The sequence below is a fragment of the Argentina silus genome, assembly GCF_951799395.1.
Source record: "Argentina silus genome assembly, chromosome: Y".
Classification (NCBI taxonomy): Eukaryota; Metazoa; Chordata; class Actinopteri; order Argentiniformes; family Argentinidae; genus Argentina; species Argentina silus.
Genome location: NC_139654.1, coordinates 21,396,217 through 21,409,423, shown reverse-complemented (window position 1 = coordinate 21,409,423; position 13,207 = coordinate 21,396,217). Strand labels below are relative to the sequence as shown.

Genomic DNA, 13,207 nt, shown 5'->3' with positions numbered 1-13,207 from the left:
AGACTACTGAGATGCACCCCTAGGGAGATGGAGCTAAACCCTTGGCTAAGGATGAGATTGACAGTTATTAAACAGTATCATACAGCACTTCTCTCAGAAAAGGAAAAATGGTAGTCCACTGCTGCAGAACTAGGCCGAGGCAGAAGCTCCATGTTGCCAGCAGGTACAGCTCCCGGGTCAGTTTAGCCTTATCAATCCACTAGGGGGGGAAAACATCACTGAGTGACAATAGATCTGTGTAGGGACAAGTTCATCCTACTCTACAAAGCCAAAGCTGTCCTGCAGTTCTGTGCCCTGTATACTTTAAAGGAAACTAAACTGAATAACATCTCAAAGTTACCACTTCATGAGTGAGTTCAGCTTATATTTATCTGTACACATTTATACATTCAGGTTGGACTGTTACTCTCTATGACAGGCACCTTTCCTTCTCTGTCATATGTCCTATAGACAGATTTACATGTTTAAATGGCCAAAAATCACTTATACAGTACTGTAGGCTTGCTGTGAGTGGATACACATTGGCAAGTCAGTCTACATTCCCCAAACCTAACTTTGACTATGATTGGGGGAACATTTTAAACTGATCGAAGATCAGCATCGAAGGGCAACGTCATCCTACTCTTTGTGGCTCACCACAGCAACTTAATTTCAGTTGTGACTGTTTCACTTTGAATATTAAATTAAATTGGAGACATGTTTGCCGTAGACAAAAACACAACCTGACACTTCAACAAAATCGACACAAACAATCATAAACCGTTCACTATTATTTCAAAGTGTGGTATGTTAAATACAGGAGAAGAATTTAGTTCTTAAGATCCCAGAGGTCGGCCACAACCTCTGTCAGCGCTTCAATCATAGCTGAGAAACGGAGAGAAGTGGCATCTCCCATTAGGGTGAAACCAGAGAGAATCATTAAGTCACCAGCCAGAGAATCTCCATTGCCTATCATCTCTCCCTTGCCCGAGAGCTCTGTTACGCCTCTCATTCTGCCAAGGCTGCAGCCCCCAGTACCAACTCCCCCCAAGTTCTTAGTAGCTCTAAATGGAGAGGAAAACCAACAATTAATCACCAACCTAAACACCAGGTTTGATAAGATGCAGAAAGGCTTCGTCCAAATGGACAAAGAGTGCCAGCCAGGTCCCAGACATAAAAACAAGGCGGACAGGCAGGCAGCAATATGAAAGAGCAAGCGCAGGGTCAGAAAGCCAAAGTCTCTGAAGCACCAGAGGTACTCCCCAGCGCAGATGCTTTTCATGAAGAATTTCAACCTATCCACTATCTGCCACTGGTTCCTGCAGTCAACAGAGACAAAATCCCTTGTCATGGTCAAAAAGGTGAACATCCACAGCTCCTCCGGTGTTCCAGGCACCTCCCATGGGGTCTTCCCGAGCCTGCAGGCTGAACGCTGAAAGAAACACCTGAAGAAGTTTGCCATTGCTTCCCCTGTAAAGAGCAAACCTAAAAGCCAGAAGCTCATTGCTAAAGGTATTGAGCAGGAGGTCATCAGGGTCAAAGAGAAGGAGAAGAGAGAGTTGACCACTGCTACTCGGCTGAAAGAGGCCCCAGGGGAAAGCCTCAAAGCTAGTACAGGAGAAATCCCTTTTAGGGGGTATCCCTCTCATTTGCATTCTCACTTTGCCCTATTGGGCCCCTGCAACCAATGAGAAATGTGTTTGAGCCAGAGAGGAGGAAACACTGTCGTAACTGGCTATTAAGTGATGTCACAAAAACCCTAACAGCATTTTTTTGTACACTAGTTTTTATTTTTATTTATTTATTTATTTTACTATTTTTGAAAATCAGCTACACTTATTGTGCCTTTTATTTTCTACAGGAAAAAGCGTGCGATAAAATAAATAAAATAATGCAAAAACAAAACAGCACACAGACTTTCAAATTAATTAGATTAAGTAATATTAACATGGAAGACAACATATACAATATTAAACATTTGTTTCTAGATCAATACTGCCTCCGACACAACAAGGCCAATCATTCGCGACCTTGTTTTGGCTAATTACAAACTAGCTTGTTTGAGCAAGTGAGATAAACAAATAAAAACACCTTGGGAAACAATTGGATGTCATTCTGCCCGTTCTGAAGCCTCCAGAAAACACATATTTACTTAACATATAAAAATACTATACCAAAATGAAATACAAATATATATATATATATATATATATATATATATACAGTGGGGGAAATAATTATTTGATCCCCTGCTGATTTTGTTAGTTTGCCCGATTACAAAGAAATGAGCGGTCTATAATTTTTATGGTACTTTTATTTTAACAAATAGAGACAGAATATCAACAAAAAAAGTCCAGAAAAACATATTATATAAAGTTATAAATTAATTTGCATTTGATCGAAGGAAATAAGTATTTGATCCCCAAGCAAAACATGACTTAGTACTTAGTGGAGAAACCCTTGTTGGCAAGCACAGAAGTCAGACGTTTCTTGTAGTTGGTCACCAGGTTTGCACACATCTCAGGAGGGATTTTGGTCCACTCCTCTTTACAGATCCTCTCCAAATCCTGAAGGTTTCAAGGCTTTTGCTTGGCAACTCGAAGCTTCAGCTCCCTCCACAAATTTTCTATAGGATTAAGGTCTGGAGACTAGCTCGGCCACTCCATGACCTTAGTCTGTGGGGGGACATGCAGCGTTCGGCCTGTAGAGGGAGCTACAGGACCGTGGCCAGGGTGACGGAAGCGAGGCTCCGTTGCGCACCTGTTGCGAATGAAGCCTCGTCAACGAAAAGGTTTAAGATGTGTGTGCCTCTGCTGTCGGGAGAGAAGGCTGGAAAGCCAAGACTGGAAAGTCAACTGAGAAACAAACTTCATTATTATCATTATTATCTTAAATAAAAGGGATTTCCCTCATCACCACACTGCGTCCGCCTCTCTGTACATGGAACTCGTTACAGCGTCACAATAGGCTCTGCAAACATTTGATTTATCAGCTGGGGGGCAGGTTGGACACTTTAAAAACGCTGTGGTTATTTTGCGGTTTATATAAAATAAAACCACTATTATCTGATGTAATATGGTCTAGGGCAGTCAGAACAGATTTCTCACATAAACTATGGGTCGATGAAGTGGAATTGGCCTCTCTACACATAAATTCAACATAAAAATGGCATGCTACATCAACGTTGTGGCCAATTTAGCTGCACGTTAAGCAAAGGAAATGCTTTCGGCATATAGTGGCTTCTGTAGTTGCTGGCTAGTTCCACATAGGCTAAAGCCTCCACAGTACTGTAAATCCATGCACACTTTATTGGAAAGCTGACTACTATCTAGAATGACATTACCATATCTAATCAATGACAAATTAGGCTAAATCAGCTGAAAGTTTATACGGTCGATCTGTCAGAAAATTCATACATTCGCAACAAGCCAATCTCTGCTAGTTGAGAGAGCCATCCGCTTGGCCAGCTCGCGTGTTTCTTTCCAAGTCATGTTGGTAGCTAGGCTACGATAGATAGATAGTTATAGATACTGATAAACTTTACCTCATGTTTACTGCAAATCCTTACTGTTAGCTGGTTTAGGCAGCTAGCAGTGGTACATCTCTCTGCTGTTTGACAGACGACGAGTCAAAAAGTATAAAAAACTACAACTACACTTTTTTTTAATATCCCCCAAATATGAAATCATATCGGCAGTTATGAAAGAAAGATGTTTGATTGACCAGTGTTTTACATTGAGTGGATGAGAGAATGCTGTCCTTGCTGAAAATGTGTACGTTCACACCCTACTATGACGTTTTTAATAATAATAATAATAATAATGCATTAATTTTTCTATAGCGCTTTTCGTAGAACCAAAAGACACTACATTTCATGGAGAGAACAATAATAGATAGACAAATTAAAGTAAAACAAAAAGTCAGTAAAAACAACAATAAAAATTGTCAAAGATTAAAAGCAAGTTTAAAAAATGGGTTTTGAGGGATCGTTTGAAGGAGGAGAGTGTGCTGCATTCTTTGGTGTGGTTTTGGAGAGTGTTCCAAAGAGTGACTACTTTTCTATCCAGTCTCAATCCCACTGAAACCCAAAATCCTTACTCCTGTCTCGCATGAAAATCCCTAACTTCATTCTGTAATCAATAAATTGCATTATTAAAGCCGACTCGTGCTTATTCATGTCAGATTGCACGAAAACATTTCCCCCGTTTCTCTGCGCTGTGAGAGAATGTGATCATGGTATGAGAGTAGATAATGTAGGAGTTGGTCCCATTGCTTGGTCCTCGTTAAGATAACCTGATATTTAAACCATTTCCACTCTTCATGTCTTTTATTCATGAGCTGCTATAATGAACTCAATTTTCCCAATCTATCTGATAAGGCAAGCCATCCCACCAGGCGCTGGGTATATTCTTTGGTGATGCTCTGCCAGGCCTGTACGGCAGCCATCTTCAGTTGTTGTTGTTTTTTGGTCTTTTTTCTTTCTTTTGTTTTACTGTCTTCTTGCCTAAAATCGTATCATGAGGAAATTAAATGCATGTACAATTAAATTTAAATCTGAAGATTGACTTGGCCTGTCAAGAACTTTTTGTTCTTGAAAAACTCCCTAGTTGCTATGGCAGTATGTTTGGTGTTTTTGTCTTACTGTATGAGCGCCATCCAAGGACGATGCCTAGTGCTGAGAGAGGAACAGTGGAGTTTTCAGAGTGTGGTCTAGTAACTTGCTAAATCCTACAGAAATGTTGTCCAAATACTGTCAAGAAACTTGTCCTCAATAGCTGTTCAGCGGTTGCAATTTGGGAGTCAGAATTTGATCAGAGTATGAGCTCCGGGCTTGGTCTCCAACACACTCTCTCCTGCTCCGATGCTTCAGGTTTATACGCTCCGCAGCGGGGTGCGACCAGCGAAATGCTCCGGGGAGCTTGTTTTATACCCTTGCCAGTACCTCTCTACCTTGTTGTATGTGTGTCTATGTCTGAACATTGTGTGTCTAAGTTTCCATTGTGTGTGTCTATGTTCTGCAGAGCAGGCCTGCAAAGTATTTTTTCAGAGAATATAAAAATAAAAAAGAGGAAGAGGGTATTGCAATAACACCAGATTTCGCAACACTAAGACTAGGACATTTTCTCTGTCCCTCAATAAGTATGGCTTTCAGGCCCTATCACACCAACACATTCTCCAACTGTATAACAATATAATAATCAGGCATTTTAAAGGATCCAAAACCAGTAAATCACTCTATTCTTCATACTATTAGTTTTACACATCTTCAACATGTTCACACTTGATTTTGGACACCATGGTACTTTCCTGTTGGGGACTTTCCACCACCTGACCTGCCTCTCCCGGCAGGCCTTACACAATATCCCCTGTCTTGCAGTGATTAATCTTTGTACCCATGACTACAACTTTCAGTAATATAGTACCTTACTTCAGTGATCATCTCTAAGTAAGATTACACAATCAAACATGGGTATTCTCATATTCTTAGCACTTTCTTTAATAGCGGGCCGTCATCACGATGAGGCCTAAGCAGATATGGTGACACGGGGTCAAGCACTCTCACTCTAGTTACGTCTATGCAGTTAGGCTGTCGCATATATTTGAATCAATTTATCATTTACTGATCCTGGAAGGTGGAGCTGATGAACGGCTCCGTCCCCTCTTCCAGCACCAGGTTTGACAACTCCTGCCGTAGCAGGGACAACTCGTAGAGTAGATCCGTGAAGTCAACCTCACCAGACATTTCTGGTGAAGGACTCCGCGGTATGGTCTCCGATAAGATCCCTGTCTCTAGAGTGAGGATTGGCATTTGGTCATCCTCTGTATCATAATTACTATTTTAGGATCATCCTCAGTCGTATCCAACAGGGCCTGTGAAGTTGGCGGGGGCGGTGGCGTAACCTCCTTCTTTTCTTGCGCCCCCTGGCCTCCTGTGGGTTTCCCGAGAGCTTTGCGCTTCGCCTCAGGACCCCTCTCAGCCTTCGGGCCCAACCTGTTGTAACCTGGGTAACTCTGGGAGTGGTGCTCAGGCCGGGGGAAGGCCATACTAGACTCGCCCTCGGCGACAATACGCGCAAATACACATCTGTCTATCAATACAGTGCCTATAGAAAGTCATCATACCCTTTGAAATCTTTACCTTTTGTCACATTACACCCTGGAAATTAAAATAAATCAAATCTAACTATAGCTGTATGTACACATCATAACCCTCAACATCAAAGTGAAAATAAAAAAAATTAAAATTCTGGAAAATTATTAAAAATTAATTAGTGAAATACCTGTTTTGGTTAAGTGATCAGCCCCTTAGAGTATACCATTATAAACTTGCTCAGGTGCAACCAATCAACTTCCAGATCAAACACCAGGCTAATTGCCCCCCACCTGACATCAATTGTAGTGGTTTTGATTACTTCAGAATAAAACCAGCTGTTTCTTGAGAATTCCACTACTAGAAGTGCATGGTTCTGCAAAGAATTCACCATGGTTGGAAAAGTACTTTCAAAAGGCCTCCGGGATAAAGTTGTAGGAAGGCACAAGTTAGGTGAAGGCTACAAAAAGATTTCGAAGGCTTTAGCTATCCCTCTGAGTACCGTTCAGAGCATCATTAAGAAGTGGAAGGCGTATGGCACCACCAACACCTTGCCTAGATCAGGCCGTCCGTCCAAACTGGATGACCGAGCCAGGAGGACATTGATCAGAGAAGCTACCAAGTGGCCAAAGGCAACTTTGAAGGACTTACAAGTCTTTATGGCTGGGACTGGTCTGTCTGTGCATGTGACAACAATCTCACAAGCTTTACACAAAGCTGGCCTGTATGGCAGGGTAGCAAGAAAGAAGCCTTTTCTGAAAAAGTGCCACACTCAGTCTCGTTTGTGCTATGCAAAAACACACCTGGAAGATTCTGTTGCCATGTGGAAAAAGGTTTTATGGTCAGACGAGACTAAGATTGAACTTTTTGTACTGAACTCCAAGCGCTATGTTTGGCGAAAACCAAACACAGCACACCACCCAAAACACACCATACCTACTGTGAAGCATGGTGTTGGCAACATTATGTTGTGGGGATGTTTCTCTTCAGCGGGGACTGGGCAATTGGTCAGGATTGAAAGGAAAATTAATGCTGCCAAGTACACCCAAATTCTTGAGGACAACCTGCGTCCCTCTGCTAGACAGCTGAAGATGGACAGGTCATTCACCTTCCAACACGACAACGATCCTAAACATACCGCCAAAAGAACAACGCAGTGGCTTAAGGATAGAAAGGTGAATGTCCTTGAGTGGCCAAGTCAGAGCCCTGACTTAAATCCGATGAAAAATCTGTGGATGGACTTGAAGAGAGCAGTCCATCGCCGCTCACCACGGAATTCGACTGAACTCGAACAATTCTGCAAGGAAGAATGGGCAAATATTCTCCAATCTAGGTGTGCAAAGCTAGTAGAGACATATCCAAACAGATTGATGGCTCTAATTGCAGCAAAAGGTGGCTCTACAAAGTATTAAATCAGGGGACTGATGACTTTTCCAACCCTGTTATTCTTGTTTTTCATTTTTTATACATTTTCAGAACTGTCGCCTTTTTTTTCATTAGTTTGATGTTGTATGGCTACATTTGTACATAAAGCTGGAAAAAGTTTTTTTTTTATGGGTTTTGATTTCAGGCTGTACGATAAATATAGTAACTATTTCAAAGGGGTATGATGACTTTCTATAGGCATTGTATATCTATCCAACCATCCAGCATCTAAGGGGTACACAGTTGACACGCACACACACACACACACACACACACACACACACTCACTTGGGCCTAGTGGAGGTGATGAGGCAGGTGGAATGGTGTTGACATGGGCTCCGGCCAGGAACACACACATCGTCAATCTCCTCACACATGTCCCCTAGAAAGAGAGAGAGAGACAGAGAGAAATAGAGATATTGAGACTACTAAACAGAAATAAATCATAGCATAATTGTAATACAAGAGTATCAAACCAAAGGAGTTCAATGTATTTGTGTGTGTGTGTGTGTGTGTGTGTGTGTGTGTGTGTGTGTGTGTGTGTGTGTGTGTGTGTGTGTGTGTGTATGTGTATTACCTTTGTAGTAGGGGGCACACAGACAGGTGTAGTTGTTGACTCCATCTATACATGTGGCTCCATTCTCACAGTCGTTGTCTTCACAGTCATCTAGGTTAGTCTGGCATGTATGACCCTTAAAGCCCATCGAACAGGAGCAGCTGAGAACACACAGACACACACACACACACACTTTATAAAGTCCATGAAATGGTGATGATTGTGTATGTATGTATGTGCTGTAGGTGATTTGATCGAAAATAAATACTGTGTATAACTAATGTAATTGATGCTAACGGTAGCAGCAGTATTTAAAACTCCTGTTGTATTAGTGCCCTCCTGTGTATTTGGAATGTTATGTTTGTTTTTGGTACTAGATCTTAACAATTTTACTCACTGCAAGAGCTGTTTAGTCATGTGTTTATGGCGTTGTTCTGTATTTAACAACAGCAGATTTAACATGACTAATACTGTAAAGAAATATCAATACATCAATCATTAATTCTGACTCACCTGTACTCACTCTCTTCCTCCTCATTGAGTTGGCAGGTGCCCCCATTGGCACAGGGGTTAATTACACATGCATTCAGAGCTGTCTCACAGTTTCTGCCCTGCACATAGAGAGGAACACAGATGTGTATGTATGTTACACGCCAGTACCATGTCTATTTTCATTAGGGTCAGTAGTGTATAGGTAGTGATCAATAAAGGGTTTAGGTGTGATCTCACATTGAAGCCTGGAGGACAGCTGCACCTGTAGATGTCCACCAGGTCATTGTGGCAGATCCCCTGGTTCACACACAGACTGGACAGGCAAGGGTTACACTTGGCCAGGACTACACTGTCCACCTCACCTATACAAAGCCAGATGACTCCCTTTACTCTACAGGCAACATTCTAAAGGCCCTTATTAAAGAAAGTTATGCAGCCCACCCACTTTACACCCTCCCAAACCAAACACCATCCCACCTTGGCACTCAAACGTCTTGGCGGGTGTTGTGAGGAGCAGTTTGCCCTCCATGCCCTGCGGTCCAGCACAGCGGGCGATGCCAGGCTCCTTGTAGCCCGTCTTCACCCAGTCAGAGAGCCAGCGCAGCCGGCAGTCACAGTACAGAGGGTTGGCACCGATAGCTCTGTGAGGGGAAGGGTTAAAGAGAATGAAACGGCAGGCAAAAGTTCTCCCTACTCTGTCAGTTAGACTTGGCTAGGAGAGGACATTACAGGTAGGTATTTTGCTTTCACTTATCCTGTGCTTTTCATTTTGGTTATGATGAAGAAGCCACTGTTAAGATGCACTGTGGGCTATTACCATGTGTAGTACATGCTATAACCAGCAGATGTCTCTCCAGCCTCCAGCCTTCACACTGGTGGTACTCTCTCAACTGAACATTCTCTGGTAGTGTTTTATAAACTGAGGCACGGAGACATGGATACATCACATTCTCTCACATCTATTTGAATGCAGTCTTAATTTCACGTGAGAAACATTTTGGAGAATGTTTTGCTATATTATGCAGTATGATGTTATTGTTACTCCAAAGCTAGAGAGATGAGACACTGTATGTTATAGATATGCTACCATGTGCCAAGAGAAGGAGCACTTAACCTGTCATGGTAGCTGAATCAATGTTGCTACTCCCCCACCCTCCACCACACCCACCCCTGATCCCACCCTCCATGCACAAACACTTCTGAATCAATGCTGTTCCATCACTACTAAGGAACACAGGCTCATCTTTCAGGCCAGTCCAATAGCTGACGACTGACATCTGCGAACATGAAAGGCACTTGACTGTGTATCAATGGCTGTCAAAGACAAGCCTCCCCATCCTCTACACACCTCCCTCCTTCAGCCTGGACTCTTCCATCTACAACCATCTCCCTCCTTAATTCCCTCCTGCACTCTTCCTCTTTCTATTCTGCCATTAATGGCCCCTCTACATCTGTGAACGTGTTTGATACCATTCCTCATTCCATTCCATGCATTACAATAAGCCTGTCCTTCGATTTCTGCCTCCACCAACCTCTCCTGCACATACTTCTCTCCTATCCTGAGTCTACACAACACTCTTCTCCAGCCTGGACTCTCTCTTCTCTCTACAACCATCTCTTCCTCTCTCCTCTCTCTCCCTGCTCCTAGTCTCTCTTCTCTATCTCCCCCTACACTCCTCCTCTCCCTCCTCTCTCCACCTGTGCACCTGACATTGATAGGGTCATCAACCTCCACATGATATGGGTGATATGGGACATAACCTGGATACTAGAGGACATAACGATACATTTGCTTGAAATGCACGCACGCGCACACACACACTGTTTTGTGTGTTTTGGAGATATCACAGAGCGGTGGGACATGAAAGGGCTCTGTGTTGCTGTAACCACAGCTCTGTGGATGACTAGGGGGGCTGTACCAAGCCCACCAAAGAGCACTACAGACAGGCTACTGTGAGCCACTCCCCATGGCACACACACAGCCAGCTTATGCTTCGGCGTGCATGCATATGTGTTGATGTCTCTGGGGTGGTACTTACAGGTGGGACAGAGAGGCCACGTCACTGAAGATGCCGTCTGGAAGCTCAGAGATCTTGTTGCCATGGAGAGACCTTAGATAGGATAGAGGCAGGGGTCAGTAGGATATAAAATAAGAATAACATCAACATTCATCAGCCAATCTGTTTATACCTCCCTATTCATCCCCTAATGCAGACTGCTGAGTGTCTGGGCTGGGTACAGGGGACAAGGGGGGCAACAAACTGTGGGGACAGTAAGGTTCTGTGATTCAGGGAGGGGGCAATTACACAGGGTACAGGGATGATAGGAGGAAAGTGGTTGTTTTTGTGTGGAAGGGGTCACGGGTTGGTTAGGTTTAGGGTGGGCAGTTGGCCAGCAGTTGGTGTGCCAGTCACATGGGGCTGTCAGAGAGAGAGGAGCCAGGGAGTCTTCAGGAGGAAACATGATCCTCACTCACACTGGTACTGCTCTCAACAACCAGAGATCTCATCTCTCTCTTTCTCCGTATTTTTTCCTTTCTTCTCTATTTCCCTCTCTTCTTTTTACTGTCTTTCTCACTTCCATTTTTATTTCTTTCCTGTTCTTTTTCTCCTGCCTTTCTTTCCTTTGTTCGCTCTCTCTCACTCTCCTTTAATTTTCACTTTTTTCCCTCCCTGGCGCTGGCTTGAAACACTCCTCTCACACCTAATTAAGCACCTTATTTTATCTTATTAATCCACAACCCAAACCACAACCATGAGGAACACACACACACACACACTCACACCAAACCACATCCATGGCAGCCCCAGACCCCTGGTCTGTTTGAAGCTGTGCACCTCAGTGTGTGTGTGTGTGTGTGTGTGTGTGTTTTGCTCTATGAAGCCTTTGGCACCTCACTGTGGTTTCTGTGAAGTCTCAAACCCGCCAACTTTGAACTTTGAACCCCTTTAAGAGTATTAGGTGAAAACTATGAAATCATTGTCGAGTCAACATGTCGTCGTCGTCGTCCCCCCAGCCCTTGAGAAAAAAAAAAAAACTTTGCAAACTAGCATGGGGGCATGTTACAAATGAAGCAGACTTAAATGGTGCGTGAGTGAGTTAAAGCAGAAATAACAGACGCACAGTGCCCTCCATAAGTATTGGAAAGAGGGAGCATTTTGTCTTCTTTTAGCCCTCTACTCTAACAGTTTGGATTTGAAATCAAACAATTACTATGAGGTTAAAGTCAAGATTCTCAGCTTCAATTCAATGGTTTAAAATATATATACGTATATATTACAACCCGTTTTATGCATGGTCACCCTATTTCAGGGTACCCAAAAGTGATTTTGGCTTGACAGGTGTTTCTGGTTTGTTAGGTGTGTTCCGTCACATCATTTATGCAGTCATAAGAGAGCTTTCAATGTCTTGTATTGATTCTAGGCTTTGTGTTTGCATTTGGAGTCTGCTATTGGTGTCTGTCAACATGAGGACCAAAGAGATGTGAATGAAAGTCAGGGAACCCATTATGAGACTGAAATATCAGAAAAAAATCAATCAGAAACACAGCCAAAACCTTAAAACTACCAAAATCAACAGCTTGGAACATCATTAAAAGGAAAGAAGCACTGGTGAGCTCAGAAATCACAAATGGCCTGGTAGGCCAAGGATGGATGACCGAAGAATGCTCAATATGGTTAAGAAAACCCCCAAAACAACTGTCCCACAGATCAGGAACACTTTCCAGGAGGTAGGTGTGAATGTGTCAGAGACTACCATCCGCAGAAGACTTCATCAGCAGAACTACAGAGGCTACATTGCAAGGTGCAAACAGGATGGTCAGGTTACGATTTGTTAAAAAGTACCTAAAAGAGCCTGCAGAGTTCTGGAAAAAGGTCTTGTGGACAGATGAGACAATTATTAACATGTACCAGAGTGATGACAAGAGTGAAGTGTAGAGAAGAAAATTATCTGCCCAATATCCATAGCATACCACCTCATCTATGAAATATGGTGCAAGGGGTGTAATGGCTTGGGCATGTATAGCTTCCACTGGAACTGTCTCCCGGGAATTTAGGCTCAGTACAGAACCCCCGACCAACCTCAGATCTTGTTATGGATCCTCAGCCTGAGGGGTCTTACCCTGTCAGATGCTGACTGGTCCTATGTAGGTTGGTGTCGATTAGATTCACTCCGCTGTTAACGGTCTACATCCCATAGTTCCTCCCATATCTTCCTCTACCCACCTCAGCTGAACTGAAAAATCTCCCCAAACCTAAAAACTGTACACCGAAGTGGGTAGTCTCTATGGTTAACGACCGCTCTAATCTTATATGAGTGCCAGTTGGTGTGGTTGCGGATAAAGGGTTTATCGGTAAGGATAATTTACCCAAAGGAGGTAATAAGAGGCCAGATATAACCCTTCAGATCCTAAGATGTATTATGCACAGCAATCTATAATATTTTATGTTACCAGGAGGAGGTAAAAGGCTTATGAGGGATGGAATGACTTAAAAAGTTCACAATTAAAATTGTGAACTGTTCCTTTAAATGCAGGTTAAATTCTTTAATGATGGCTTAAAACATTACAGCATTACAGGCAGAGTGATTAAATGGTAAAATGCTAGTATTCAAAAATGATAAAAATGAGAAAATAATAAAACCTATCAGTCTGTCCCTACTCT

At 42.9% G+C, this 13,207-nt stretch overlaps 1 protein-coding gene across 1 annotated transcript in view; it reads right to left on the bottom strand.

Annotated features, from left to right (window-relative positions):
* Positions 1-7,704: 7,704 nt before the first annotated feature.
* LOC310823653 (slit homolog 1 protein-like) overlaps positions 7,705-13,207 on the bottom strand; it is a gene marked incomplete at both ends in the record, with an annotated part of 87,639 nt that continues 82,136 nt past the window's right edge. Inside the window, 8 exon segments of the mRNA XM_083696533.1 lie at positions 7,705-7,723; positions 7,774-7,802; positions 7,804-7,877; positions 8,073-8,212; positions 8,565-8,662; positions 8,781-8,905; positions 9,021-9,184; positions 10,583-10,654. Coding sequence (XP_083552659.1) covers positions 7,705-7,723; positions 7,774-7,802; positions 7,804-7,877; positions 8,073-8,212; positions 8,565-8,662; positions 8,781-8,905; positions 9,021-9,184; positions 10,583-10,654 — 721 coding nt within the window.